At 38.6% G+C, this 27,665-nt stretch overlaps 1 protein-coding gene across 1 annotated transcript in view; it reads right to left on the bottom strand.

The window, feature by feature from the left end:
* Nucleotides 1-27,665, bottom strand: part of vps35 (VPS35 retromer complex component) — a 41,706-nt gene that overhangs the window by 11,000 nt on the left and 3,041 nt on the right. Inside the window, exons 3-15 of the mRNA XM_053492924.1 lie at nucleotides 26,236-26,332; nucleotides 24,244-24,367; nucleotides 20,558-20,740; nucleotides 19,840-20,053; nucleotides 14,955-15,038; nucleotides 14,595-14,704; nucleotides 14,365-14,461; nucleotides 13,719-13,867; nucleotides 10,730-10,937; nucleotides 9,363-9,518; nucleotides 8,986-9,108; nucleotides 7,190-7,369; nucleotides 6,291-6,530 (exon numbers count right to left, since the gene is read on the bottom strand). Of these exons, the coding sequence (XP_053348899.1) occupies nucleotides 6,291-6,530; nucleotides 7,190-7,369; nucleotides 8,986-9,108; nucleotides 9,363-9,518; nucleotides 10,730-10,937; nucleotides 13,719-13,867; nucleotides 14,365-14,461; nucleotides 14,595-14,704; nucleotides 14,955-15,038; nucleotides 19,840-20,053; nucleotides 20,558-20,740; nucleotides 24,244-24,367; nucleotides 26,236-26,332 (1,965 nt within the window). The remainder of the gene's footprint in view (nucleotides 1-6,290; nucleotides 6,531-7,189; nucleotides 7,370-8,985; nucleotides 9,109-9,362; nucleotides 9,519-10,729; nucleotides 10,938-13,718; nucleotides 13,868-14,364; nucleotides 14,462-14,594; nucleotides 14,705-14,954; nucleotides 15,039-19,839; nucleotides 20,054-20,557; nucleotides 20,741-24,243; nucleotides 24,368-26,235; nucleotides 26,333-27,665) is intronic.

The raw sequence follows: 27,665 nt of genomic DNA, 5'->3' as shown, positions 1-27,665 counted from the left end.
AAGGTTATAAAAATGCGTTTCTGTTACAGCTATCAGACGCTCGCGCGTTCGGCACAGAATCGGTTAAGGCCAATGTACTCTGTCGTGTCTGATCATAATTAAAGGGAAACCAACTTAAAAAAGGTTGTTCGTCACTGCGCTCATGCAGTATGAAGAGAAAGAATGATCTTTCTGAAGATTAGATATCATAAGAAGAATAGATATCCATCTGTGAAAAGATTAGAGGGTGAGATTCAGAGCAGGGACGAATTCAGTCAGATTAGGCTTATTAATAATAATAATAATAATAATAATAAAAGATTTTCCTGCTGGTGTTCTTGGAGTTCTAGGAAGCTTTCAAAGCAGGATCTCACAAAGAGAAACGTGTGCCTGGGGCTCAGAAATTGAGATATATTCACACTGGGGCAGAGTGATGATGATCTGGACTGGTATAATGGTCCCTTTAAAGTGCCTGAAAATGACCTGGAGTTCTTAAATGAGCGATTTCTGGGATGAGAATATGAAAAAGAGCCATGCCTGATGAAATGAAATCATTTTCATTCAGGACCATTCTCATGCACCTGCCCATAGTGCAAAACGCATGGTTGACTTCTTGGGTGCTATCACGGTGTAAAAAAAGCCTTCATTCCCTCACCTTGATCCGACTGAGAATCTGCAGAGGATCCTTTAGAGGGAAACACTGGCATTCTCAAGCGAAATACACAGGCTTACACGTTCAAAGAATATCAATGTCACCTTAAAAAATGCTAACTTATTAATAAGTAATGCTGCAACTAAGTACTATTTTGATAATCAAATAACCTTTTGATTATTGAACTGATGAATCAGATTACAATAAGCGCAACTGCACAATAGAACTTATTTAGCGATCAGCATAGTGGTACCTAACAGTCAAGGTGATAGAAACGATTACAGCTTTAAAAACGTGTCTTTTAATAAAAACTTTCCTGATGAAAGTAGAAGCAACAAAATATAACCAAGTACAATAGTGGTGAAGGGGCGTGGTCAACTGGCAGGGGCGGGATCAAGCAAAGTGAAGTGTGAAGGGCCCGAGAGTGAGGTAAGTGGGACGCGCGCACACACACACAAACAAACACCTAAGGAGAATATGGCTAAACAGTGTTGCTGAACAAAGCAGAACAGAGTGCAACAGTGTGCGATTGTGTGTGTGTGTGTGTGTGTGTGTGTGTGTGTGAGAGAGAGAGGGAGGGAAAGAAAGCGAACGTCACTGAAGAACTGTAAATAAAAAAACCTGACAGCAACACAGTCTGTATTTATCCACATTCTCTTGAGGGGTGAATCCTCTTCCACTTACTTCGACTCTTGCGTCCTTCTCACAGCGGTGCTTGGCCACGCCCCCTGTCAGCACAACGTCTTCCTCTCAGATTTTGGCTTAAGTTAAGAAAGAAATGTTCCTCATTGAGGAGATTTTGCTTATGAAGGTGTTTTGTATATCACACCATTACTCACTTCACTGCAGTAAGTAACACCTACACGTCAAAGTGTTCATACTTTGCGCACGAATCAAGCGCAATGATGTCATCAACGCATCCATTAAATCTGCTGCCTTCTAATCTGATTATCGGTTTTAGTTGACAACATCAATTATTTGCTGCACGCCTATTAATAAGTAATTAGAAATGTAAATATGTTTGAAATAAATCCGTTTAATTTGTCCATGTGGGACTTCTATTAGTCGTCCATTATGACCCATCTAAGTTTCCTGTGTTCTTTTCACACGAATAATGCTCACGTCATTATTAGGTCCCTGCGATGATAACAAGCATTTTGAAACATAATGTATTTAAAACAGTAGATCAGGTTTGGGATGTGTTGTCACCATGGTAACCCATGTCTCAAATTGACTACAGGCTATTTTTCATTTATTTAAAAGGGAATTACTTGAATTAATCTGTCTTTTTGTGTCACCTATAACCCAAACATATCGCACTCTGCGGCAAATTCAATAATTTCTATTGTGAATATGCAAATAATATTTTTACAGCACACCACCGAGCGCGTCTGCGCTACAAGCATTAATCGGATGCTAAGTACCAGGTTAGAGACACGGCTGCAGTCGCTCTGCTGTGTGTAGTATTTTTAGAGCCTAATTTGAGCTTGCGGGATGTTTCCCTCTTCAGATCTGTCCTGGGGGCAGAGCTCATGCCACTCCTTCTGTCAGACAGAACAGGAAGTAGTGCTGCTGCTGCGATTTACCATCTCATACACTACAACACTCTGGAATTAATTCAATGGATTATGTATTTAAATTTCTGTTAGCTGCTTTACTGCGCGCTCCTGCCTCACTTCAGTTATTTATTTATAAAAGAGAAACTCGAATCACGAATCATTTTTACCCGTGTCCAGAATGCTGAGTGAGTGATGCGAAGCGAACGGTACAAACACAGATGGAGTCTGCCAACAGAAACGCCTACTAATAACACCCAGGATATTCTCCGCAAAAGCACATCCGGAGACTGTTTATCCCAATATCCAACCTCATGCCCTCGCTTTGCCCCGGCCTGCTCACCAGATTCTCACTGTAACACTCCGGAAGCTGATTTTAAAGTTTAAAACAGAATGGAAAAAAATAATAACTTCATCCCAATTTTTCAGATTGTTAAATAAAAAGAAAAATAGAAATATAAACAGAGACCTAGATATAAAAATGGACGAATATAAAGACAGAATCAGATGCAAAACCTGACAATCAGATAGCTAGAAAGATAGATTGATAGAGATAGATAATTAGACGAACAGACAGTCAGCGACAGACAGACAAACTGACAAGAGACAGACAAATAGGCAGCTTGACAAATAGCATCTGACAGACAGACAGACAGACAGACAGAAGAGACATCCATCTAAATATACACATACATAAAGACAAATAGACAGGCACACAGAAACCTGTACTACTTAGACAGACAGATATTGTTTTCGTAATGTTACCGCAAAGGATCCTCATTTGTTTGTAATAAAGTGTGTTATAGTAATAATATACGCACAACACTGCGCTACCAAATTAAACGAACATTCATATCAACTACCACACAGAGCTTTATCAATAATCTCCCAGAGTTATCAACTTTGATTGTATCGCCATCTGACTTCACAGAACTCGATTACGCCACTAAATATTTTGGGGCAACATTTCGTTATACCTTAGATAATGTAGTTTCAGTTAAAAGGAAAATTATGACCACACACACACTTTAAAACAGACCGCTCGGAAATTAGAACGCTAATGGCGTCAAACTAAATTGCTAGTATTCCAAATAGCATGGAGGGGGAGCATTCTAAACTATAAAAAAAAAAGCTCTGTGACGCTAGATCATTGTATCTCTCCACTCTTGTTGAAAATAACAAAAATAATCCTAGATTTGTATTTAATACCGTAACGAAATTAACTAGACCACTGCTGAAATCTCCACAACAACATGATACAGTAGTAAGGATTTCATGAACTTTTTCAATAACAAAATCATAAATATCAGGCAAAAAAAATCAGGCTTTGAAACCAGACAATTTAAATTATACAGATAATAAACTAACCACATCAGAACCTAGAATACTTTACTCCCCTTGAAAAGAGTGAACTAATTTCACTCATCTCTTCTTCAAAAATCGATTTCTACAAAATCACATTTTCTCAAGCAGATAGTACCAGCAATAAAAGAACCCCTGTTGAAAATTATTAAAATGTTCACTTAACAGTGGGTATGTTCCCAAACCCATTTGAATTAGTAGTTATTAAACCGCTAATTAAGAAACCTGACCTTAACCTCCGTCAGCTTCCTAATAACAGGCTGATATCAAACCTCCCCTTTAACTCTAAAATTCTGGAGATTCTACATAGGAATGGCATAAACAAACTGTATCAGTCAGGATTGAAGCCTCATCACAGCACAGAGACAGCACTTGTTAAAGTAGTAAATGACCTATTTTCCTCTGATGAGGGTTGCATCACTATACTTGTGTTACTTGACCTCAGTGCAGCTTTTGACACTATTGATTTTAGTGTCGAAAGCTGCACTGAGGTCAAGTAGCACAAGTATAGTGATTATAGTATTCTTCACAGATTAGAAAAATGTAGTAGGAATTAAGGGAACGGCCCTCTTGTGGGTCAGATCCTATTCGACTGATCAAATGATTGCTATCAGTTTATAGATTTAAATGGTGACCATTCTGCATGTTCTAAAGTGGAGTTTGGTGTTCCACAGGGTTCGGTTTTAGGGCCACTGCTTTTTTCGCTTTACATGCTTCCCCTGGGCAACACAATTCGTAAGCATGTTATTAGTTTTCCTTGTTACGCTGATGACACACAGTTATACGTCTCAGCAAAACCAGATGAGAAAAAACAGCTTACTAAAGTTAAGCAATGTGTGCAGGACATTAAAGACTGGATGTTAAACTTCCTTCTGCTTAATCTGATAAGACAGATGTTCTAGTCATAGGACCACAAGCAGCTAGCGGCAAACTTTCTGATAACAGTTACTTTAAATGGCCTTTCTGTTCTGTTGAAATATTGTGTCAATAAATGATGCAGAAAAACTAGTTCATGCTTTTATCACCTCTAGGTTGGACTATTGTAACACCTTACTGTCTGGTTTTTCAACTAGATGCATAAACAAGCTTCAGCTAGTCCAGATTGCAGCATTGAGAGTCCTCACTAGAACCAGAAGATACGAGCACATCACACCTCTCATTCACACTGCATTGGCTCCCTGTGAAATTTCGCATCGATTTTAAAATACTACTCTTGACGTATAATGCATTAAATTGTCTCGCGCCACAGTATCTGAGTGAGCTGCTATTGTCTTAGGATCCGCCACTCCTACTTCGATCAAAGGATGCAGGCTGCTTGTCAGTACCACGTATTATGAAAACTACAGCAGGTGGCGGAGCTTTTTCCTACAAAGCCCCAAAGTTATGGAATAGTTTTCCAATTAATGTTCGGGACTCAGACACCGTCTCAGTGTTTAAGTCTAGGCTAAAAATCTATTTATTTGGCCAAGCATTTTTGTAAATAGATTTGCCTTAGGTAAAAAAGCAGATCTGAGGGACTCGTGGATGTAGAATATTACGGTGAACTGGTATCTTTAGATGCCGTCTTCCCCACTTTCATTGATCACTCAAGTTTGTTGACTGTAAAGTGATTGGTCGCTTCACACTAAATATACATTCATCTTATATATTGTGTGACTATGACCATAAATACCTGCCATCTCTCCTTCTCTTCTACTCTCTATTCTCCTCTCTCTCTTTCCCTCTGCCTCTCTCTCCGTCTCACTATACATGTCTCTCCTGAGCTGCCAGTGATGCAGACCCCCTCTGCCCTCTGGATCTGTCTGACTCGCCCTGGTGTCCCGCTTCTGGTCGGAGATCCCATCGCATGGATAAGTGTGGTGACTGGGGATGGTTCCACTTCTCCACGAAGACGGTCCTGTCCTCAGCTAATGCAGACAGCTGTTCTCTGAGGACTTGTTAGTTCAGGACTGGAGTTTCCTACAGTCTACCTAAGCATCCAATAACAAACTGGACTTAGAACAAACTTAAATATATCTACTGTCATACTGAACCTCCAGTCTCACACAGAACGGATAGCAGGGATTGATCTGCAGTCATAATCACCCAGATGAGGATGGGTTCCCTGTTGAGTCTGGTTCCTCTCAAGGTTTCTTCCTATTACCATCTCAGGGAGTTTTTCCTTGCCACTGACGCCGTCAGCCTCGGCTTGCTCATCAGGAACAATCTTATCATTTTGATTTATACACATTCACATTTCATGCAAACTTTAATAATTCCTTTGATTGTGTAAAGCTGCTTTGCGACAATGTCAATTGTTAAAGGCGCTATACAAAAAAAATTAAATTGAATAGATAAGGTACATACAGGTTTCTGTGACTTATGACGCTGCAGTAAAAACAAATCAGATTGGATGTTTCTGGTTCAAGGCTCCGCTCCTGTAACACACTGCAGTGTTTCTAACTTCAGACTTAAACACTGTACGACCTGAGAACTTCATTAATGTAGATTAAAAAAAAAAAGATGAGAAACACACAGCAAGGTCTCTCTCTGTCTCTCTCATTAGAGTTGTGTTTCTTCACCTGTAAAACATCTCAGTGCTGATCATCTCTTGTGTTTTATATTTCTATTCCAGTTCCTGTGGTTTGGATGGCACTATAATATAGATGGCAAGGTTACTCTGCCCTACAAAAACCCACAGAGCCCCCGCCCCCCACAGAGCTCCCGCCCCCCACAGAGCTCCCGCCCCCCACAGAGCCCACCTCATCTCCGTTCTTGTCGGTGTTGCGTCCGGACCAGAAGAGGTGAGCGCAGATGCTGACAGCGCGGCACTGGTCGGGTTTCTTCAGCAGTTTGGAGGCAGCGAGAGCACACTGGGTTCTCAGAGGCTCGTGGTTCTCCTCGCTAAAACAGCGCATGCGCTCGAACGTGCCGATGATCAGCGTGATGGCTGCAAGCTGGGCCTTAGAGTCGCTGATCTCATCCTCATACAGAGAGAACGCCTGAGACAGGAAGAGAGAGAGAGGGAGAACATGAGAAAGAGAACAGCAGCACACCAACAACAAAGTGAAACAGAAAGGGAGATGAAAAAAAGGAGAGAAGTAGAGAAAGTGAGGCAGAAAAAACAAACTGTGATATACAGATAAATAATACAACAGAGGGCAAAATACCAAGAGTAGGACAGAGACAGTGCAAGACAGAGAAACAGATAGATAGAGACAGGCAAAAAACAAAACAAAAAAAAAGACAGACACATTCACAGAAGTAGACAAACACAAACAAGCAAGCAAATAAAAAAAACAGACAGATAGAGGAAAAAAAAAATCAGCAAGTGATAGAAGCAGACAGTCCCCGAGAGACAGACAGACAGAGACAGACAGATGTTCAGTGTGACTGATAAAATCATTCAGTTGCAGCATTTGGCTTCAGGCTGAAAAAGTTCTTTAAAAAGTTTTTTTTTTCCTCTTTTCTTTTCTGATGATCCTTCCCTGCTGTTAAGCGAGGACAGCCCACACGTGTCCACTTTTCACCTCCTCCTGTCCTTGAGTGTCTCACTGTGAGCCAACGTCACATCATTTCTACATCTACACCACACCCTCCCGCCCCCGTCCCGTCGTCTCTCAGCCAGAAGTCACAAATGCTACAGACGCCGCTCTAGTACCTGGGACATGAACTCGTAGGCGACCGTCTCGTGGTTCTCGAAGCCGATCTCTCCGGCGGCGAGCGCCCCCTGCAGGAAGAGACGCAGCGGCAGCTCGGCGAGCTCGGCCTTGATCAGGGCGCTGATGGTCTGATGGGCAAACGAGAAGATCTTCTGGCACTTTTTCTCCCACTTATCGTCCTGCAGGTTGGAGAAGAAAAGGAAAAAAAAACAAAAACAAGAAGACTGATTCAGTGTAGTGATGAGTCACTTGAGTGGGTGTGTTCGAGCTTGGAGAGAGAAGCGACACGCAGTGATGCGAACAGAGTTAAAAATAAAGAAAAAAAAAATCTATTCAGGATGGTTTTTTGATGAGGACAAATCAAAAGACGGGACAAGACGAAAAGGATAATCTTGTCTCGTTTGTGTCGGGTTTTTATAAAATACCTTAGGATTAGGTGATGACGTTTCCAAAACCTTATCGCTCATTGCCAGTCAGTCTGCGACTAAGCCTGCTGTCTCCTGAGAAGCCCTAAAGCAAGACCATCACAAACCTCTGAACACACACACGCGCGCGCGCACGCTCGCAGCCCTGTTATTTGCCCCCTCTGTCGTTTCATCTTCACATGGAGCAACAACACGGAGAGTTTTACAATTCAACTTTAGTTACACGTCAGACTTACTGCTTGTGACGTCAATCCAAAATAAACATACACACATGACTAAAAAAAAAAAGTTTTTCACTTCACACATAAACTTGCATTTTTTATTTTTTTTTACTGAAACTTTCCTTCAAATGCTAAATTTGAATTAAATCCTGCATTTATTTTTTTTTACACCCACCGTAACCTTTGGGTTACTGTCTATTTGCCTTTCACTGTACACCGTTTAAGATCTGTCCGTCAATCATCCTGACATCACAAGTCACATGACTATCCCCTAAACAAAGGGATTTATTAATGTTTCAATTCTGAATCCGACTCTCCTCAGGAGAAACACAACCATTAAACAAGGAAGGAGCAGTAAGAAAAACTGCACAAAAAAACAGCATCCATTCTATCCATCCATTCAACAAAAAAAAAGGCAAGAAAAACAGAATGAAGATGAAAATCTTTGAGATGAAAAGATGAACATGTGGAAAGATGGTACAAAGAAAAGTGAAAAAAACAAAAACAAAAGAGAAACAAAAGAAGGCAAGAGCCTCCAATTCATCCATCCCTTAAAAATAAAAACAAACAAAATATACATAAATAGATTATTAGATATGCATTAAAAAAACAGACAAAAAAAAGATACAAAAGAATGAAGAAAGAAAGAAAGTGTAGGGTGGAAATAAATTAGAAACAGCATCCAAGTCATCCATCCACCAAAAGATAACCAAATAAGGAAAGATGGGTGGATAAATAGATAGACAAATAGTAAATGAAAGAAAAATGGAAAGAGCAATTCATTTCATTCATCCATTAAAAAAGAAAAAAATGTGAGAAATGAAAAAATATTAGCGCCAAAAAAAAAAATAATTCCCAAAGTAAACATCCACTAATTTATAATTTCTCTCAGTGCAAAATCACTTTAAAACACAGTTAAGAATACCTTGCTTCAATAATTAAATTCAATTATTACAAATATTTTTTTTGTAAAGTCATCACACACCCGAATGTGTAATGAAGGTGATTCAGGCTGGAATTTTGTGAGGACAAAGTAACTAACACACACACCTTACACTGATCTTAATAGCGTGCGCGTGCATCTGAGTGTGTGTGTGTGTGTGTGTGTGTGTGTGTGTGTGGAGAGAGAATGGTGAGGTGGAGGTGTACCGAGGAGGCGTTGTCTTTGTAGCGGAAGGCCAGCTGATAGGCGGCGAACACCAGCGGGGGCAGCGTGTAGCGAATCCTCTGATTACCCCCGGCTCCGAAGTGCTTCCTGGCTGTGTTTAATATCTGTAGGAGGCACAAATTAGGATGAGAAACTGTGGGGCGTGTGTGAATAATTCATCGCTCCGTAACAGCGAGACGTCTGCTGCGGGTTCAACAGATTCCATATTCATTAGAGACTCATTAGGACAATTTGGAGCGCTGTGTTAAAACCGCATACACAATGTGTTCTGATGTGTTTTAATAAAATGAGAGACGAGAGAAGGGGGGGGGGGGGGGGGGGGTTGTTAAAAAAAAAAAAAAAAAAAAAAAACACACACCAGGTACTGCTGGTCCGGATCGTCAGAATGCAGCAGGTGGATGAAGCGACCCACTAAACTCTGCTCCTCTGCAAAGTCCTCGGGGTCGGGGTCCTCCGCAGGCTGATCTGGCTGATCCTGGATCAGTGTGGACACCAGGTTCAGGATGGCATCCACCTGCACAGAAACACACACACACACACTTAGCAGTCAGGGCAGAGCAGAGAGAGACAGCCAAACTGAAAGACAGAAAGACAGCCTTGTGAGTCACGGGGAGACAGACGATTAAAGATGCACAAACAAATAAAGAAATAGACAGACAGAATACTAGACGAATACAGACACAGACAGATTAAAAGACAGACAGAACTAAACAGAAAGGCTGAGACTCTGTAGTAAATGGACAAGCTGAGACATAAGGAGGGTCTGAGACAGATAAACAGACAGCCTGGCATACAGACAGATTAAGAGACATATACGGAGAGAGCGAGATACAGTACAGAGGTGTACAGATGTGAGAGAGAAAGAGAGAAAGAGACAGGTATACAGATCGATGAACCAATAGTCAGACACAGAAAGTCAGACAGATGGAGTGAGAAAAGGCATAAAAGGAGAATAATATACAGACAACCTGAAGAGGCAAATAGAGACCCAGAGAGACAGAAAGTAAAGTTGCAGTCACATCCCAATAAACTCCATCACGCGGTCAGGTGCTGTAATCTCGCCGGCGTGACGCCGAGACATCATCACACGCTCACCTGAACACTACTCGAAGAGCAAATTAAACCGAACCAACAACGCGAAAAACGCTCTCTTTTCCCGCCTGCTTGCAATCGTGCCTCAGAACCTCAGAGGATTTTCAATTGAGTCACTTCATCTCGAACAAACAACTTCTCCTCCTGCTGCCACTCCAACAGCCGGCCCGGCCGCGGTGTGTGTTTGGAAACAGAAAATAAATAAATAAATACATTTATAAAAGAGCCACAGCGGGGCCCTCATCTACAGACCGGGCGGGATCGATACGTCCTCGCTGGTAATGGCGGCTCAGGGGAGAAAGAGAGAGATTGTGTGTGTGTGTAAAGCCTTAGCACCTCATTATTTTATTGACGCATGACTTAATGTCTTATTGACATTGCTCTCCACCTGACCACAATCCAGCTCTGGAGGAATCCGCAATACACACACACACACACCCGAAAAATGTGTGCAAGCTCGTTATTTGTGTGTTTCTCATCTAGACTTCATTAGCGTTTTTATTCAGTCTGAGAACAAACCTTCACCTAATTGGAACTAGAACAAAGGGGTGCCAATATTTCCTGTATAACCAGACTCTATATTTGTGCACGTACGTGTTAAGGGGGTGAAGTGGCGCATGTGCGTCTCTGTACCTGCTCCTGGGCCACGATGGTGGTGTTGTAGTCCAGCGTGTTGCTCAGCACGTAGCAGCTCATGCTCTTGCGCGACTCATAGTCGAAGTACTCGAAGAGCGGCGGGAAGTGCTTGAGCTGCAGGACCGTCAGGATGTTGTTGTAGGTGTCCACGGGGATCTTCAGCAGCCTGGTGAGCTCCTTTGAGACGGCGCTGCTGGTCGCGATGCTGCACCACAACACAGAAGGCAATGTAAAAAAATATATAAGAATTCCATGTATGATGTTATGGCTAAAGGACGAACAACAATTTTAGTTCTCAAATTCACACCCAAGTTCCTATAACTAAACATTTTTCAGAAGGTGCTATATATTTCGGAATTGAGCTTTAGGCCACGCCCCCAAAATCAAATGATACATAATCATGCATTTTTATATTTAAATTTTCAATTTCAATTCAATTTTATTTGTATAGCGCTTTTAACGATTTACATCATCACAAAGCAGCATATGACTTTTTTATGTAATTATTCTACTATCAGCGTGCTGTTTGAACCATTTTCCAGAGCCGAGCACATTTCCTTCTTGTCGGCTGGACTCGCCTCGTACCCTTTTGTGAAAACTTCACTGAGACTTATTTCTAAATTTAATTTCTGTCTGAAATTTCAAGACCAAAAATAAGAACGTGTCACAGCAGCGGTCATGGAGCACCGCGTCTCTGCACGACTCTTACCTGCCTTTTTTTAAAGTAGAAAAAGCAAAGCGCTAACAATAACCGCTTGCAAAGCGAACATGCTGCTGTAATTTTTTTTTCTTAACAGTGTCTGGCATTTTAGAAGCTGCATCTAAAGGAAAAAAAAAAGGCTTTTACAAATCAGAGGCGACCTTAAACCCAGCGGCGAAAGCGTGGAGAGTAAACCTGGCTGTAATTAAGACCGAACAGGATGGAGAGAGAGGCTTTTCTTTAAAACCCTGTCGGCTGGGAGCCACAAAAGCACTCGGCCTCTACAATTACAATGAAGTCTGGTGAGTTTCTTTTGTTTGTTTTGTTTTAAATAGCATGTTGACATGAATGGGGAAAAAAGAAAAAAACAAACAAACATCTGACAGAATAAACATCAAGGGTCAATAACCAACTATAAATAAATTTTTATTATATTATATATTTTTATTATATATATATTTATATTATTTTTTTTTTCCAGCAAATTATATATTTGTGAATTATATATTCATTAGTATATTTACAGTAGGTGTAATCACTAATTATTGGTATTGTGGTAGAGCTTGGCACTTGGCTTACAGGATATAATGAGTTAATCACTCATTAGGGATGAGAGTCTCCAGTCTTAAACCAATACGATATCACGATACCTCGGTGCCGAAAAATATATCCCAATTCAATATTACATTTCACCCCCAATTTTGTTAAAATTTTAATTAATTCTTGCCCGTTCTTTATAGCATTAGTTTTCTTACTTAAAGACCAAGCAGAAAAACCAAGGTCTTAGGGTTTCTGATAAGGTCTCTGGATTTAAACACTACAAACTAACTTTAAATAAAAGAGTTTAACATTTAAATCTTTTAAAACACAAAGCTACATTGTTACTGAGCAGCGTGCATCTCTGTTACATTATCCACCATCATTATCCATTTTAAACAAACTTACAGCAAATAATACACTCCTACCACACGGGATGAAAATGTGTAAACGGTTCAGACTGCGCCACCTGTAGGATTATCAAGAAGCGCTCATGTTTTACCGCCTCAACAAAGCCTCAAAACTCAACTTGACAGAGACTGTGCGTGTCGAGAGGCTGCGAGGACGTGGACCGGAGGCCTTTAATGCATGTGATTTTTGACTAATTAGCACTCGCAGTATTTTGAGACTGTGTGTAATAAGTGGGTTTGAGAACAATTCGCTCACAGGGTTTGGAGAAAAAAAGGCAGATCAGGGGCTCTTAACATGATAATTTTTGATAATGTAATGCCATAAAAAAATGAGTTTTTGTTGCGACACTCAGAAGCTTCTGTGCTCGGTACAGAATGGTTTATATCGGAAGCCGATCACCGGTCACGACCAATAACACTGAAAACTAGCCGGTTCAGGTCACCGTCTGATCGACTGCTTCATCTCTATTGTAAATGTCAAAATAGTTAAAAAAAATAAAATAATTATTTTGTAGTCAGTGTGGCGATAACCACAAAAAAGAATTACAACTCATAACTGAATAGATCGCCGCCCCTCCCATCTCTACTACATGATATCTAATGGAAATATAGAATTGTTCAATATAGTGGGGAAAAAACAGCTAAAATTAAACACATTGATAAAATTAACATAGATTAACTATTTTGTTTTTTAAATTATATATATATATATATATATATATATATATATATATATATATATATATATATATATATATATATAGATTCAATATAGAATAGTCAGTTAAAACACAGTATTGGAGCTGATTTAATTTTTTTAATGCTATACTGTATATAATACAGAAAGTGTGTGTGCCAAAGAAGCTACTTCTGAAGTTTATGCAACATGGAAGTGACCGATATTGGTATTTAGTCTGTTTACTTTTATGACATGTTTATAAATGCCATGTTTATAAATGCCATATGTTTTATGACATGTTTATAAATGCCATATGTATATCATTATATTTTTAGACAAGGTTATTATACCATGTAAACACTGAGCTCCAACACCCTTAGAGTTCAAACTGCTGGCCTGAACAACTCCTTAAAAGTTAATTAGAAATATTGCACTTTCAAATTGTGAGAAATTACAACCTTGTTTAAAATAATTGTTTAAAATTGACTGTGCTCCAGTCCTGCAAGCTAAGTGTGATAAAAAATAAATTAATTCATTTAAAAATAAATAAATAAATAAATAAATAAATAAATAAATAACATGTTTAACAAAGCAGATCATCTTTTCATCTCCTCAGATTCTGGTGCTTATTTAACATGGCGAGTCCTCGGTTCTACTCACTGTTCCAGGTTGAGTTTGTTGAAGATCTCCACGGTGCTCTCCAGAACCTTATCGACGTAGTCCACGCGCTCAGGGTAGCACTTCATAGCCAGGTTAATGAGGGACACCTGCAGCGACACGACGTCCTCCGATGGCATGTCCTGACGAGACTGCAACAGAAAATCAACACATGACTATATGTTATACAGTAATGTAGCATTTATTATAACAGGAAGTCAGTATGTAGATCACAGTAAAATCACAGGATTCTGGGTTCCTGAAAAGGTTCCTGATTTGCACAAAGAATGTTCTTTAAGCAATTTTCCCTCTAGGATTAATAAAGTTCTTTTAATCTTGAATCTTAACTGTTTAGGAGCTCCTTAAAGGGTTCTTGATTTCTTTAAAAAAAAAAAAAAAAAAATGGGTTCCTTAAAAGATTATCAACGTCAAGAAAAAGTTCATTAGTGGTGGTTGTTGTTGGGGTTCATAATCAGTTTCTGTGTTTGAAAAAAAATGTTTGTTTTAAAGTTCCTGAGTTTCTAAAAAGGTTAACAAACACACAGATTGAGAAATGGCTCTCTGGCTGTATCACACAGACGTGCCATTTAGCTTTTATTCTGGCATTTGCGATGCTCTCCTGGCAGGAGTGATGTAGACATTGATGTACCTGGATGACTGTGGCCACTTGCTGGGAGAAAATATCGAAGAGTTTGATTTCAGCGGGGATTCCAGGTCCGTCTTCTCGGTGAGCGAAAAGAGCCAACCTACATAGAGGCACAGAGAGGGTAAATAACCATACAATAATAACAGCCTGTAGGTAAATATTAAACACTGATATGAAAGTGGATGAGGGAGGGTGTGTGTGCGTGTGCATGTGTGCGTGCGTGAGAAAGGAACCTGTCAATAAGAGCTATTATGATGTTCTTGACGTTGACGTGCTGGTGAAGTTCGGCACACGCTCTGAGGAACGGGTTCAGGGTCTGGAGGTGGAACTCGTCTGGGAAAACCTGCGGCGAAAATCATAGGTAGTTGGTTTGTGTGTAAGTGCGCCAACACACACACAGCTCTCACTTTAACCACTTTAAACGTAAAAGCTCTTTGTGTGCCGGCATGTCAGAACTGGAAAGAGCTCGGCGTGAGACGCGAGCGCGGCCGAGGGCCTGAAGCAATTAGAGAGCTCGAGGCGACGGGGAAATGAGGCGTCACTGCGAAATGAGGTGGCTTGAGTGCGTTGCGTCGTGCGCTAATGTTTCCTACCTGTATAATACACTCCATGAGGTACTCCTGCGCCAGAGAATCTCTGCAGTTTACCACTTGCTCCAAGACTCCAGACAGAACAATCTGAGAACACACACACACACACCATTAACAAGCGTATCATGTAGGGAATATCCAATACGATATTATCGCAATACCTCGGCGCTAATTCACTGATTTTAAATTTTAAACGTTTCTAGTTGCATGTCGATGTATGACTAAAACAAAGCGCTCCATCTGTAGGAATATGAACGAATCTGTCCAACAGCAATGTCCTACAAAGCGCCACAGGAGTGCTTTTCTCCTGATGGTTATAAAATTATACAACTCTTCTCTGTAACGTTTACACTATGTGGGTGGTTACTGTCAGTAATAATACAAAATTACAACAACACAATACTTGTTCCCACAGTCATTTAACAATGCTCTTGGGCCATTTCACTCTTCAAGTGTAATTTTTAAAAACTACTATTTGTGCCATGCTTTTTCCTTTCAAATGCAAGGTCTGTAAATTTAATTACGACTCATGTGCTGTGATTACCTTTAGTGCAACGCAGAATTTACTGTTTTTAAGATTTTATTCCCCCCCTGTCTAATTTATTACTCTTTTCCTTTCTTTAAAAAAACAAACAAAAAAAACAAAAAAAAAAAAACAACTGTTATCAAGATCAAACAATTGTCCTCTGGGAAGTTCTTTAAATTTGAACTGCAACATTTTGACACAAACAGTCAAAAGTCTGTACACCCCTTCTAGCTCTACGGTCTTTCCTGATTTTTATTCCTTTTTACACTGTAAAACAATACTGAAGATGTTTTTCCAAAATACACAATAATCTCATTTGAACAGTTGATATTGAGATCTATCTGCTACTCCTGCTCTGTGAATCCTTTATTACGGCTCTAATCTAAGGTACTGGTTTGTTAATTGGTTAATTGGTGATTTCTGAGGCTCGTGACTCTAAATGAACTTCTCCTCTGCAGCAGAGGTAAGCTTTGGTCTTGCTTTTCAGGGAAGATCTTCATGAGAGGCAGTTTCATCATGGAGCTTGCAGGGTTTTACAAACAGACTTGACACACTACTGTTGGTAAGAACAAGAACTGTTCCAGAACAGCTGACCTTCATGTGTTAAAATAACAACCGAGTGTAGTTGTTACTTAATGACCTAATGCCATGTGTGTTGTTTCAGCGTTTTGAAAACTCCAGTACAGGTTGTCCCTGATTTACGAACGAGTTTGTAAGTCAGATTTGTTCTCAAGTCTCTAGTGAGTCTTGTACACCTTTGACAGGAATATATAATGTAAATCATACGAATCCAACTGACGAAATCTCTGTTACATTTCCCCACCATAACAAAAACCATAACCGCGCCTAAGGAAATGAATCTCACACGTCAAATATAACAATGTTGTCTCTGCGCCTTTAAATCACGAGGGGAAACCCTCACACCATCTTGTCTCTGAGCTGTTTTCTATTGTATTGGACTGTAAACTCAGTTTTGTTGAAGACTTTTCGAAATTAAGATTATTCACCGTCAGAACAATTTTCAGGCAAGACATTTTCTATCCCGGACTGATTCACTGAAACCGGTGAGCTTCTTCTGTGATTTGTATTTGTGGTAATTTTTTATTCGAATGTTTATAAGTCGGGGACTACGTGTATTGTTTTAAATTGAAGGGGAAATCAAACAAATAAAGGAGAAAAATCATCAAACAAATAAATTGTTATAAGTAAGTAATAAGTGTGCCTCACTGCGTGTATAAATTAAAGTTTCCTGATCTAATTGACTTAATGAGCTTAGTTAGTGCGTCTGCTTTTAACTTTATCCTAAGCAGGTTAAGTGTAATGTCTACTTATTTATAAATATCACAGTTCTTTCTTAAAACTATAATTGGCAGCATACACATATAATATATATAATAATAAAACACAGATTATTGAATCTTATTATTAAATAACCAGTAAATATTCTCCAAAACTGCACAACGTTAGAGGACGTTATCTAGGTTACTGCTCAGCACTTTATTCCAAAAATAATTGAAAAAGAAAGTTATACAAGCAGGGCTCATACAGATCTTGATCAAAAAGACATAGATATTCAGATGAACCTGTCACTGCACATAATTTTACAGATATTTATGTTGCTTTTCTCACTTGTTTAGACACGTTCTAATTAAAAATGTTTTATCGTTAACGCTCCATCTGGTCTAATAAGATAGTCTTTGGTGGTCTTTAAGCTGAAGAACCCGTTAACCCGCCTAGATTATCTGTTCTAGCTATCGGCAGATTGTCGTTACGTTATTCCTTGTTTTTTAAAAGGAACTACGGTAAATTCTACTGTTAAATCTCTCAATGTGAGCACGAAGTTCAGGGTGAAATGATGCTTGTGGGTTTAATAAAAAAATAAATAATAAAAAAAACGGACATTTTATAATTAATTAAATATCACTTTGAAGACGATCATATCGACAGATCCAGAGAGTTTGAAAACTCTATAAAAATGTATACATGTTTGTATTTGAGGTGGTAAAATATTTCTGTTCCTCTATAATCCTACAGGTGGTGTGGTCTAACTGATTCACACACTGACAGGCAGCATAGAATCCTGCGCAATACAAAAAAAAAAATAGAATTAAGAGTTTAGAGTTGTAACAAAACAAAAAAAAATAAAGAATCAGAATATTTATAAAATCATGATACTCTTGATAGAATTGTAATACAATTTGAATTGACACCGATAACCATCCTCTGTATTTAATGTCAGACACTTTCTCTATGAAACTAATCATTTATTCTTGTTAAAAATGTATCCTCCATTACACACATGCACACACTTCTGTGCACACAAAATCCTTTTTAACTGTTCATTCTTCAACATTCACCAAAACTGAACTTAAAACTCGCTAGTTTTGGTGGTACCAGTAGTAATGGTGGAACAGCGCTGTCGTTTTTTGTTTGGAGGAGAGAAGAAGAGATTGTTGTGGATCATTTTCTTTCGAAGATTTTTTAACTGGATAATCTTTGACTGAACATATTCCCCGTCATCAGCCTTTCGGACTTCATTAACCCTGGTAAGACTATACTCCTCTAACACACATACAGACTATAGACTATACTCCTCTAACACACATACAGACTGTAGACTATACTCCTCTAACACACATACAATCAACACGGACTTCGGACATTTTCCACTAACTCGCGTTCATGCACACATACAGTTTATTATATGTAGTTTGTAAATATTGTTTATATCTTTGTTTGGTTGTGGTGCACCTTTTTCGTTTACTTTATTTGGTTTTGTATAATACACATTTGCTTTATCTAATTGTTTGTGTTTGTCCTTTTTGCTCACCAGCCTTTTAACGCAACACCGACACAAAGATAAAAGACCTCTCGATTTTTGTAGCCACAGTTAATATAAAATTAGCTGGTCGTTACACGGTAAAACCGACGCCATCTTTTCTATGTATTGACGGGGCTCCAGAGCTGTCGTTCAGTTATGGTCTTGGGCGTTTCGTTTTCCAACAAACACTGTAGCGGTAGACCAGTCATAAATCACTGCGCCATCTGACCAATCACAGCAATGAGGGCTCACGGAAATGCGGTGTTTAGACAGACTGAATCATCAAACTGCTTCACACGAGTCGTTTACAAATCATTTAGAAATGGGGTAAAATTAAATCTGCTTTTGGAGAAAACTAAAGTGTTTTTTGACCTTGCATATATGTAAATCTGTAAATCTGAGACTCATTAAGGAATATTAGCAACCTTTAAAATAGCATAATCGGGGCACTTTAATATCAAAACCCAGAATGTGGAATAAAACCTTCTGACCTGCTGCATGTGCCTCGTTAGAGGGTGAAAAGAAGAGAACAGATGATTGTCTGGTGATGTTTTGATTAAAGTAAAAATGCGTTCCTCCGCCTGAGAGCACGGCCGACCTGGTCGCGATAAGTCATGATCTCCTGGCATTTTCTGCTGCGCACCACACGGGAACTCTCATTTGATCAGCACAGACTCAGTTATATCTAAGAGAAATCAGCTGGTCATGGGCGAAAAACTGTCCAATTCCATCTCTAATTATAAGACATTGCAGTATTTAGCATGTTGAATATGTTTAAAAATATAAATCATTAGTTTTAAAAATAAAAAATAAAAAAGAATCCTGAAATAATGTGTGTTTAGCTTTACTTTATTGGAAAGCAAAACAAAGACGCTTTATATCACTTACAGCCCTTCGAAAACTCCAGGGGCCCAAAACTTTTGACTGGAAATGTCATAAGAGATGATTATGCAACACTGAAAAGCCTGGGTTTGGTTTTATAAAAGAATTTAAAAGGAGTTAGAATCATGTTCACATGACCAAGGAATCATGATCTGAATCGATTCATTACCTATTTGATTCAGCAATTCAGTCATTTAAAAGAAAGCATTATAAAGCATTCCCAAAAGATTTCTCTCTAAATTTGGTGGCTCGCATGTATTGTACCAAAAATAGACATTGTATTTAGAATTATATACAATATTTTCAGTGTGTAAGTGAAACTATAAAATGTCTAAAGTCTGGTATATTGTATAACGACACCTATTATACAGTTTATGCGTGAGATTAATTTCTTAAGGGGTGGTTACGGTTTTTGGCCACATGATGGCAGTGTGGGTAAAGTGGATCAAGAATTAGTCAAGCGGATTAGTATGCTTTAGTTGTATATTTGTGTCAAAGGTGCATAAGACTCACTTTGTCGGACTTAAGAACAAATCCTACTTATGAACGTGCTCCTAAAACAAAACTCATTCGTAAGTCATGGGGTACCTGTATTAGAATAAAATATTTCATAAATTAAAACATGCAACTAGTTGGTCCAGGATGTTCCCTGCGATTACCTGTTTGTATTTCTCGACGTTGACGCCCTCGAGCTGGCTGAGTCGGACGAGGTTGGTGCCGACGAGGATGCGCAGCTCCTGTCTCTCCTTCTCCCGCTTCTCACGGTCTCGACTGTGGCCCTGGTGCTGCATTCGCACCCACAGCTTGTTCATCTCAGCGAAGTTCAGCAGGACGAAGTCGATCGAGTCGTTGATGTCACCGGTCATTTCCTCTCTGCCGCCAACAAACAGTGAGACAAATATCGTTTAGTGTACGTATTCATATTTTTAGCTTTAGTTACAGACAGGGGAAAAAAAGAGATATATAGGAAAATATATAGGGAAATAATCAGTGAAACAGTGGTGTGATGAAGCAGAGCCAAGTTGATTATTTTCCTATAATAGCACAACGCTGAAGTTATAATTTAAGACTTACAGAGTTGTTTACAATGACACTAGAGACTCCTTCCAAAAACATCTTATGGAAAACAATGTCTGACCAATCAGAATATAGAATTCAGCTGGTGTAAAGTTATACTTATTGACTTTCTTATACACTTAGAAACCTGTGAACCTGACAGAGATATAACCAGGAAGTAGTATGAACTTTTTTTTTCAGTCCCTGTATATTTTTATGACACTGTGGGAAACTTGTTGGTCTTTGATGGAGTGTGAGTGTTAAAAAGGAGAAAGTCAACCCAGGTGTAGATAAAGCTCCTGTAAATCTGTTGGCTCTTACTCAGCCTGCTCTCCGTCATCGGGCAGGATGTTGCGCGTGCACTGCAGCAGGTAGTTCCTCAGAAACAGCCCTCTCAGAGGATGCTGAACACCACGACACATCTCGACCAGATCCTTCAAAATGTCCTTGCGCGACTGAGGGAAGGAGCGCACATATACCACTCCCACTGTTATCAACAGGTACCTGAAGAGAGAAAGAGGAGACAAGTCGTGACAAATCTGATCCTAATATGGGACTAAACGCCAGCCATGCAGGTGGACTAGCAAACACAACGTCTAAAGATACCCAATGTACACAAGCCAGATGTTGACACTGGACCTGGAGTGACAGTTGGGCTTTAGGAGCAGCGAGACTGGATGAGGTTTTAATGAGCCGTCCTCTGAGCGCTTCTTTCTCTTGGTGAATTAAAACGACTTATTAATTTCGGCGATCTGTCTCAACATCTGTGCGAGCGTATGTTGCGAACATCTCCGTCTGACTCCGTCTCCAGTTTATTAAAGACAAACGGACCAGAAAGGAAAGAGGAGCGGAAAAACACACGCAGCTTTGTGCTTCGCTGATTTGCTGCTTCACCACTTCCTTTTTAATCAAGAACCAAAGTTAGTTAGAGTTATCAGTGATGCTTTGAAATTTGTAAACATCCGATCGCTCCAGAACTCTGTGTTCTCTCTCTCTCTCTCACACACACCATGGTAACACAACACATCAAGTTTTCAGTTTACCTCCGACACTGAAGACTCTCCTGCCATTTAAGAGAAAAAAAAAAAAAAAAAAACATACTGCAAACATATTTCATAGCCAATCATAATAAAAAAATAAAAAACTGAACAACTCTATAGCATTATATTATTTTAATGACTTAAACTGTTTTTGCACTTATTTAACAACACAACAGCATCTCTTCAGCTCTTTTTCACTGTAGGCGCTTCCCTTCCTGTGGATGCACCTGACTCACGACACGCCACAGCCTACGGCCAAACTGAGACTTTTTACGTAGACGAGTTATGACACATTGACGTGACAAATGCCAACGACTGGTTGGAGACCGCGCTACGACGCAGCTCCCACTCTCACTGCTTTCTGCGAACTTTACTCAAAAAATACGTAGCTCAGATGAAAAAAATAAAGTTTTAAAATGCAGGTTTTAGTGTAATGCAGCGCAATCTTTTACACACAATAAAACGTGGGATTTTGCTCAGTACGGCTTAATAAACAAACGTCTAACTCACTCCCTGTCCTTTACTCTCACACACACACAATGTGGTTCTTTCATCCCTCCCACAGTGGTTTCATATTCTTTCATACCTTCACTCCTTAACATCACACACGGGCGAAATAACGACCCTCGGGTCAACCCTTAACGACTCCACAGAGTCTCAGAACTGAGATGTCTTGTGGATGAAAGGCGAGATGTCTTCAGTACCTTAAAGCAAGGCAAATGATCACTGAAACAGCATCTTTAACCCGGACCTCCTCTCTTTAAGCATGACTCTCCACTCTCTCTTGCTTAACTTACAAAAACACATGATAAATACAAACACTTTTGGATAAATTACAGTAAACAGACATAATCACCCCTCATTATTTACCATTAAACTTTTAAATCCATATTCAGTAAAATCAATCTTCTCTTCAATTAAATGTGGCATGATTTATTTACAACGTTTTAACATTCAGCAGGATGTCTAATCCATTCTCATAGTTACAGAAATGCTCAGAACATTAGCTTTGAAAAATCATCGAATAAAAACTGAGGATATTCTTTCAACTCCAAAAAGGAATTATTATTATTTTTTTTTATAAAAAACCATTACGCACGCACGCACGTCCAGCAAAGCCTACTGCAGAAAAACTATGTGTAGGATTACTTGTTTGTCCTTCAATGGTGTACAGACCTTAAGTATTTGTACCTTGTTACAGACCTTCAATATTATTTTAACAACTCTGTACTTCAACTATCAGTGATATTGTCTGTGAAGAATCTCAGTCGTCTGGGACTCGAGTCGTGTCATCTGAACTAGATAGAAATGTTTTACTACTCATCCGAGTAGCTTCTTTAGTCTGTGAAGAAGTTGGTTAGTTCTACACATCTGTATTCTGAAGGATCTTTAGTCAGAAAAGTCTCATTAGGTGAACTATGGAGAAGGTGAGACTATGATGGAGAGTCAAGAGGGAGGTTTATTAAGAATAACCAAAGAGAGATTAGAAAACTTTCATCAATCCTCTGGAAGATCAAGCCACACCCAAGTGTTCCCCTACTGTCACTGCTCTTTACATCTAAACGACTCCCCCTAAGCGCTCTCTATTGGTGGTTCTTCCTAACAAAGCCCACACACACGCTCTAACAACTCTCCTTTCTACTCCCACCTAACACAGGTAACTTTCACCCACACACGCACACAGCTCTGTCTTGATTTTTTTAAAAGTAAAGTGCAGGTTAATTTGCTTTTTTTTCCTTTACAGCAGTGATTCCATTAGCGTGCGCTCACGCGAGTGTCATTAACGATGTTCCTTGTTAATTTTTTAGATAAAAGTCTTTCCATTAATATGTTTGTGCGTGTGTATATATATTTTGTATTAATTATTTTTATGCATTTATTTTTTTGGACTGTGGAACGAATAATTTGAGTTTCTTAATTTTCTTTGATTTATGAGTGTTTTGAAATACGAGCCCATTTCCCAAATGATTTATGTTCGTAATCCAAAGTTCCACTGTATTGGTATCCGGTGCACTGCAGTGTATTTTTGCATAATCCACGTCAGCTACTTCCACAATTTGTTCGCAGTTCAGTTTGTTCGTATCTACGGAAATTTATTAATCGAATGTTCATAAGTCAGGGATTACTTGTATGAGGAACTTATCAACTTCCCTCAAACTGAAGAAGCTTGATGATGAGGAGTGAAATGTTTCTACCAAGAAAAGAAGTCTAATTGAGCCAACTTCGCTCCCAGATATTAGCAATATTGACAACTTTTCCTTTCTGTACTTTTTTTTACTGGACTGTATTTCCATTTCGTTACTCGTTAATTTTTGCACTGTCTACCTGAATTTTTCATTTTAAAACCGCAAGGAATTTTTTTTGGGGAAACTGATCCGGAAGTGGCAATACTGAAAGCGAGTACTTTTGTACTTTTACTCAAGTGAAAATGTAAATGGAGGACTTTTACTGCAGTAATATTTCATCTACAGGATCTCTACTTTTGTAGATGTACATGTACATGATTTGTTTATTGTGTCCACCACTGCTGGCTTGTGTGAATTTTATTTTGACTTCTCATGTTTTGTTTTTGTATTTGTATCTCATTATTTTGACAAAGTCCTTATTTTGTCTTAGTAACATTACATTGCTAAGTGAAAATAAAAGAGATATCTTATCAAATTAACAAAATACTAAGTCAAAATAAAAAAATATTAAAAATGAGCAAAATCCATAAGCAAAATGTACAAGTTACTAAGTCACAATGAAGACTCCATATCAAATCAACAATAAGACTCAAAGATAATAAATAAGAATAAAGTTAAAACAATGAGTTTTGTTATTTAAATAAAAGACTTATGAATAACGAAGGGATGAATAGAGGACTTTAAACCTCAACACTCCCAACTCCACAGGAAAGGAAATGAAAGGAAACTGAACACATAGGTGTGTCGCAACGCCAACAGTGTGTGTGTGTGGTTTACTTACAGTCTGGGGATGATGTTTCCAGCATACTGTACGAGTTCATACAGGTCGGCCACTTTACGCCCTTTAGCGAACTCGTCAGTCAGGTAAACCTCCAGGTAGTGCAGCTCATCTGATATGGCCATGTCTACATCACACACACACAAACACACACACACATTAAACATTCACATCACAACCACCACTGAACTGTAATCACAATATTAGCAGGATACAAAAAAATTCTGAGCAGCGTTCAGAATAAAAAGCAAACTCGACAGGCATCAGACCGGCGACACGCCGAGGGGCCGCATTTTGATTTTGGGGTAAATCCTTTATTCAATATCAACAAAAGAATGTTAACATCAAACAGGAGGGAAAAGTATTATTGAACTGCAGTATAACAGACTGTAGCTGTAGTTAATCTGTGAATTACACGGATCGCGCCCCATGGTCCGGCACGCACGTGAGCCACGGATTAGCTGCAAAGTTTAAACAACGTTGTATGAAATACAGGTTTACTGCCACTTCTATTTGGGCCTCGCTCCTGAGAAAAAACTCAACTTGTACTCGTATAATAAAAGTATGTTATCAATTGATCGAAATCTCCCTCTTGTACTCCATTATTTTTTTTTTTATTACGTTTTTAAGTCATTTCCCTGTACTTTTTGCTTTATTAAGAAGCTGATGAATTCCAACCGCAGCCTGATGTTATAAAACTGTGTTTGCTGTGTCACAACACATCACATGATAACTCATGTGAAGCTAAACACTCAGAGATCTGGTCTGATGACAAGCCGGCTAGTTAGACCTGATGAAGTCTTTTGAATGAAAGATGAGATGTCTTCAGAAACTTAAAGCAAGGCGAGTGAAACAGCATCTTTACGATAACTCTGACCTGGATGACTGAGAATCTTCTCTCTCTCTCATTTACAAACATATGATAAATACTTTTGGACAAATTATCGTAAACAGACAATCACCCATATTATTTACCGTCACACTTTTTAATCCATATTCAGTAAAATCAATCTTCTCTCTAATTAAATGCAGCGTGATTTATTTGCAACATTCAGCAGGATGTCTAATCCATTCTCGATGCTCAGGACATTAGCTCTGAAAAAGTCATCTTAAAAAAAAAAAACTATCAGCGATATCGGTAACTTTTACTTTCAGCAACTTTAAGAAGTTCTGTACTTTTTTTACTGTACAGTATTTCCACTAAAAGCGCTCGATACTCGTTATATTTTGCACTGTCTACCTGAATTTTTCATGTTAAAACAACAAGGAATTTTTCTTTTGGAAACTGATACAGAAGCACCAATATTGAAAGCGTGTACTTTTACCTACGGGATATTTTACTCAAGTTCAGGATTTGTGCCAGCCACAGCTGGCTTTGGTGAACTTATTTCTACTAATCAATGTGACTTGCTATCTCAGTTTTTTTTTTGCCTTTGTATCTCATTATCTTAATGTGAACAGCATGCAATGAGCATTTCTTGACTTATTAAACAATATAATATTATTATTTTGAACTTGTGTCTTTTTTTATTAAGTAACTCGTTATATTAACGGATCAAAACAAGATAAGATCTTGCAATAATACATTAGTTTGTCAAATTAACAACTCACCGTAACAAAAAAAATAAACATAAAACAAGAATATCTTAAAGTAACAATTTACTTTGACAAGTTACGAAGTGAAAATAATGACTAAAGCCATGACTTAAGAGAAAGTTAACTTAAGATTTTTTTAAATAAAAAACACATCAAGTTAAAACATTTTAAAAAATATATAATAAGACACTAAATCCAAATAATGAGCTAATATTCTAAAATAATTAACTAAATGAGTGAACGTAAGAAAACAATTTATCAAAATAAAAAGAAATTGAGTCCAAATTGTTATTTTTTAAATATAATGATAATATACTAAAAGAGCGAGACACTAAGGCAAAATATTAAGATGATTATTCAAAATGAGACACTCAGTGAAAAACAATCAAACCCACGTACAGAGTTCATAGTAGCTTTTAGGAGACAGCATGGAGGTCCTGAGCTCCCCCAGCATGTTAGAGGCGTGTTTCAGGGCATCCATTAGCTTGTTCTTATCCTGAAAAACAAAATAAAAAAAAAATCTAAAAAACACATATGGCTTTAGTGAGGCAGGCAGCACGGCATCACATGTGGTAGGAACTAATCACTTGCCAAGTTGGTTTAGAATTTTAACACAATGTTATATCAGATCAGGAAATATTTATAAAATTGCAATACAAATAAAATCAGCACAACAGTATCGTGATAATATCGTATCGGGCGTTCCCCTGTGTTCCCCATCCCTTAAGTTTAATAAATAATAAAATGTTAGATAAAACGCTTTGCCATAGATTTTGTTTTGCCAAATTACACCACTTTAATGTTTACATGTGTTCAAGTGTTTCATATCATTTCCAGCTACGGCCCTTAGAATAGCATTTTTTTTTAAACATAAGATGAGGCAATTTTTTTTTATATAATTCTTAACAAGATAAATAACACTAGAGTTACAAAATGTCTCACTGTCTTAACACGCTTGGTGTAAATGAGACATGTGACTTTAAAGACGTATTAAAGCCAACTCTGCACAGAAAACGTGCTCAAGCCACCCTGTGCGGAAGAGCTGTGTGTCTGAACCGTCAATAAAACTAAAGGAATAAAACTCTGCTTTCGGATAAAACAGATCACCACTTCTCTTCATCAGGGTAATAAACTCTACAGCGCAACGTGTGAACTCATTACATCATCCTATTAACAGGATTACACACGTATATAAAATGTACATCTGAGATTTTCTCTTTAATTAGATTGGTGGGAACAGCAGTTAAGGTGCACATACAATTCTGCAGTGAGTTGGGCAGCTGTGGTTTTATGTTTTTTGGATACAATCTGGGTTACATCACAAAGACTCGGGGTCCGTTCTTCGTACGTCGATAACTCAGTTACAGTAAGTGGATTTGATTGTTGTGGATTTCTCCTGATCTTGGATTGTTTCGTTCTCTGTAAACAGGATTTAGGCTGCACTCCTGGTGGGTTATGATTGGTTAAAATGGCGAGCTCACATCTGATTGGTTAAAGAGCACGACTGATGCAGACTGACTCACGTGAGAAAAGAAAAGTATCTTGCATGCATATATATATATATATATATATATATATATATATATATATATATATATATATATACATACACACACACACACATACACGATTGATGTATTTAAACATATATTCAGTATATGTATACGTGTGTGTGGCTGTGGTCATCATTCGTATATTGCCATGTGTGTCTAATAATATGTAACATTCTATCCCCCTGATTGTGTCTATATAAGTGGAGGTAATTTTCTCACCCACAGGGATGCCCTCCACAATTGGTCTGTTACTATTGAAACCAAGGGCTAGCTCTC

The sequence above is a fragment of the Clarias gariepinus genome, chromosome 3 (assembly GCF_024256425.1).
Source record: "Clarias gariepinus isolate MV-2021 ecotype Netherlands chromosome 3, CGAR_prim_01v2, whole genome shotgun sequence".
In the NCBI taxonomy this organism is placed as follows: domain Eukaryota; kingdom Metazoa; phylum Chordata; class Actinopteri; order Siluriformes; family Clariidae; genus Clarias; species Clarias gariepinus.
Note: the sequence above shows the minus strand (reverse complement) of the source record. Positions and strands in the feature narration are given on the sequence as shown.